Below are 4504 nucleotides of genomic sequence, written 5' to 3' on the forward strand. Positions count from 1 at the left end.
ATTTGTAGAAGTACTTGGCTGAATTACTGACGCACCACCACCTCCAAAAGAACTATTCGAAGTTCCACCCTGTTGATATTATGATTAACATTGTTACAAGACACCACTTAAACAAAATCATCAGAATATGTGAAAAGGAGCACATAGTGCAAAATTACCTGTTGAGATATACGGTTGCGAATTTGTTCGTTTAATGCAGAGGTTGATTGCTTTTTAGCCAATGACTCGGCTTTATCTTGCACCTTCCTCTGTGCTTTAGCTGCGTCGTCTCCATTTCCCCCACATTTGTTAGTGATTTCTTTCCCATTTACATTAACGGGAATATTGTCCAGGAATTCCACATCATCTAAAAAGTCAATTGAAAATAATGAGCTAATTATAATTAGTGAAACAGTACTTTTGGCTGTGGTGCACCAAGAACAGAAAAGCTTTATACTTACAACCAAATTTTATGACTTTGGCGTCGAATTGAGCGTTTGGTTCCCTGGGTCCCGTCCAGTTTTCTGGGTAACCTACCCGAACTATTGTGCCAATTTTTCTTTTCCTGATCTTGGCCTCTGCTTTTACGATACCAGTTTTTTTCTCTTCAGTATAAAATACGAGGGCGAATCTTTCACCTCTCGATTTTTTTTCATTTTCCTTGTTGCTGGACATCTTTCCTTTCCTTTTCACTTGCACTTATACACCCAATTTGACGCTGACGGGTTGACGACCACGAACGAACTTCAACCGTTGCGCGCCTACCAGTCCCGAGGTGCCATGCTACGAAGGTGTGACCAACAGCAGAGTGATGTGATCTATGTGTGCTTTAAAAATAAAATAAAACAATAAAACAGAACACGCGATGCAAAAGAGGAAAGCGTTTTGATGTCAAAGGAAAATCTATAGGAGAAACATTTCAAGCTTCCCCACGAACATGAATATAAAAGCGACAACAAGAGAAAACGTTGGTAACACTTTTGCTTTTGAATTCAACCGAGGTTGTCAAGTTTATGATCACCACCGAAACTACTATATCTGTCTCTCTCACATCTCCCACACACATTGACACTCCTGCATGGACAATCTGATCCCCTAAAAGACCAAGGTAAATTTCCTTTATACAACATACTTTGTTCTCAATGGTTTGTTGCTTATTGTCACATAATAAATACTCGTTTATGCTATTTTCAGGTTGGAAAGGCCCCCTTAAGACATGGATGATGAGAATACTTCTTCAGATGCAAGATCTGGTGAGTTCTGTTTTGTATTGAATTTATATGTTGAGCCATCTGATAGTTTCTCGTCATATTATTTGTTAAATTTGTTCACAGATGCTGCCACGGCTGAATTTGAACAAAGAGAATCGCAATCAGAACACAATGTTCCTAATTCAGCAGAGAAACCCCCTGGTAATGTCACGTTCCAAATTAATACTGTCATTATTTTATTGTTATCTTCTGCTGTTTATAGTTTTGTTTTGTTTCAGCTTCTTCATTTTTTCAACCTGTCAGTGATAGTTTCTGTGGCTTTCGTAGGGAGCCAATACAACTTCAACCAGCTTTTGAGCCGTTTTACCAACTGACAGCCCCCAGTAAGTTTACAGTTGTAGAAAATATAAATGAATTGATTTTCTGTTTCTTTTATTTATTGACATATTTTTCTGTTTCAGCCTCAGTTCAATTCCAACCTGCATCATCTGAAGTTTTCACTCAAGGTGGTGCTATTGAGTTCTCTCAACCTTGTGCTGAACCGCTTACTCCACAAGTTCAACCTTCTCATCAAGTATTGGTTTCTCACGAGCCACAGTTAGTGCTACCTCAAACTCAGTCTCCGCTGCTGCTTAACCAAGAGTTTCCATCAAGACTTTCTGAACAAAGTTTGGGATTATGTGGACAACAACAACAACAACCTACTTGTGCCACACAAAGTCAAGCAGATTTGCACTTTGATCTCAGTACGGGATTGGAGTTTAACCCTGATATAACAGTATCAAATGAAGCAGTGCAAGAGAATTGGGAATTCCAGCCAGAGCAGGAGCTCAGTGAACTGATCTCATTAATGACTGTAGGAGATGAAGACCATGAATTTAATCCGGAGGACTATGACTACCAGGAAACTGTCCCTGAGAATGGAAATTCTCCTCTCTACAACGGAGCTCCAATAACTTTTCATGAGTCACTAATTGCCATCCTTACCTTCAGCTTGAGTTTTCATCTGAGTGGTGCTTGCATTAAAGCTCTCTTTGATTTAATATTTTTACACCTGCCCAAGACTGCTGACAACATCTTCAAGACTTCCTTATCAGCCTTCAAAAATTATTTTTCATACATTCAAGGACCCAAAATTTTCAAATATTATTGTTCAAAGTGTTTTGTTGAGTTGCCTGCAAAGACCAAGTGTGCAACATGTAAGAATAGTAAAATTTGTTACATAGTAAAATTATCTATGCAACAACAACTTCAAGCCATGCTGAAAAGAACTGGATTTTACAATATGCTTAAATTCAATTGTGATCATGTTCCTGGACATTACAGTGATGTATATGATGGTGAACTCTATCAAGACCTAAAAAGCAAAGGTGTCCTAGGACAAGATGTTCTCACCCTGCAGTGGTACACTGATGGAGCTGCCCTGTTTTCTTCATCGAAGATGAATGTCTGGCCTTTGTACTTTTCAATCAATGAACTTCCCTACTCGAAACGATTCAAGAAGGAGAACTTATTAGTGCCACTTATATGGTGTGGCACTGTGAAACCGCCGAGTAACCTCTTGATATCGGAAGTACATGATGACTTACAAGAGCTTAAAGCAGGTGTGAAGTTTGAGGTGGCTGGTGAAGGAGAGAAGGACATAAGAGCAGAAATCTTAAACGGTACAGGTGACACACCGGCGAGAAGTCTTATGTTAAACATGACTCAATTTAATGGTGCCTGTTCTTGCCAAGTGTGCGAACAGGATGGTGAACCAAGACCTGGCTGCCCTGGTGTCCGACTCTTTCCTTTTGATGAAGATAAAATGGAAATCCGTACGCTGGAAAATATGAGAATGTATGGCAACACTGGGACAGAGCTCCATCCCACTAAAGGAGTTAAAGGTCCTTGTGCATTAGACTCAGTGATGTCCAATTATGTAGTTGGTACAGGAATTGATGTAATGCATCAACTTTTTGGAGGCGTAAACAAGAAGGTATTGAAGAATCTACTGTCAACAAAAGCACCAGCCAAAAAATGGAGCATTTCTCAGCATCAAAAAGTCTTGGACGAAAGGTTGCTGAGTATTAAGCCACCCATGCATGTTGTACGATGTCCAAGATCCTTAAATGATGTCAGTTACTGGAAAACATCAGAATTAAAGCTGTGGTTGAATGACTACTCATTGCCTGTGCTAAATGGTGTTCTTCCTGATAGCTATTTAAAGCACCATGGCTCCTTAGTTGCGGCAAGCCATTTGCTGAACGCCAATACTGTTACATCACAGTCGCTTGATATTGCTGGCTCTCTCTTAAAGAAGTATGTTTCACAATATTCAGATTTTTATGACCCCAATCAGATGACTATGAATGTGCATCTGCTATTGCACCTACCTCAAACTGTAGCTAATCTAGGACCAGCTTGGGTGTCTTCCTGTTTTCCCCTTGAAAGCATCAATGGGGTCATTTTAAAACTGGTCCATGGTACTAGATGGGCAGAGAAACAAATTGCCACATCTGTCCAGCTTGTCTTAAATCTACCTGAATTAGTATCTGAACTCCCAGATTCAAGTAGTAAGACATTTTGCAAAAATGTTATGGACAGAAGGAAGCACAAAACTGCAGAAGTTCTTGAAGGATCAGCAATTATTGGTAAATGTGAAACATTCCCTGAAGAAGATATACCTCTTGCTACAAGAAAAGTTTTACAGTCAAATAATATTTTTTATAAGAAGATGCTGAAGTTTAAGTGCCTGAAAAGAGGAAGATATGTATATGTTGCTGCTTCAAGTAATGTGTCAACCTGCCGTGACTCCACTGCTGCAAAATACAAGTGCAATAATGAATCTAATATTGGCTTTGTTCAAACTTTTCTGAGGTTGTATGTATGTGAATGTGCTGACAAGTGTTCCTGTGCCAGCCAAATTTTTGCCCTTATCCAAAAAGCAAAAGTGGTCATGCGGTTCAAAACACTTATTCCAGATGTAGAGGTTCCAAATGTGTGCCAGTACAAAAGAACTAAAATATTTCACCTTGTGCCTCCATCCGACCTGGAAGGAAGCTGCATTGTCATGAACATCAATCAAAAGTTGTATATCTCTGTGCCACTTAACGACATGGAAGTCGAGTAGTCAGTTGACCAAGGTCCACTGAAAAAAGCACTCTACAGATAGCTTCTTTTTTCAGTTAAATGTTTTGTTATATTTAACCTTTCCATGCCACATATTTTTGTTTTGTTTTTTACTATGATTGATTATAACCAGTGTTCCTGTAGTTAAATGTTTTGTTATATTTAACCTTTCCATGCCACATATTTTTGTTTTGTTTTTTACT

At 39.0% G+C, this 4504-nt stretch overlaps 1 protein-coding gene across 1 annotated transcript; it reads left to right on the forward strand.

Moving 5' to 3' along the window:
- Window positions 1–286: 286 nt before the first annotated feature.
- Window positions 287–4484, forward strand: LOC113214871 (uncharacterized). Its single transcript, XM_026434366.2, has 5 exons — window positions 287–1087; window positions 1174–1232; window positions 1314–1391; window positions 1469–1573; window positions 1652–4484. Exons 2-5 carry the CDS (start codon window positions 1196–1198, stop codon window positions 4300–4302), a joined length of 2871 nt encoding a protein of 956 aa, XP_026290151.2. The 5' UTR covers window positions 287–1087; window positions 1174–1195; the 3' UTR covers window positions 4303–4484.
- The last annotated feature ends 20 nt before the right edge of the window (window positions 4485–4504 follow it).

This window comes from Frankliniella occidentalis, unplaced genomic scaffold (genome assembly GCF_000697945.3).
Source record: "Frankliniella occidentalis isolate FOCC.00 unplaced genomic scaffold, Focc_3.1 Scaffold266, whole genome shotgun sequence".
Classification (NCBI taxonomy): Eukaryota; Metazoa; Arthropoda; class Insecta; order Thysanoptera; family Thripidae; genus Frankliniella; species Frankliniella occidentalis.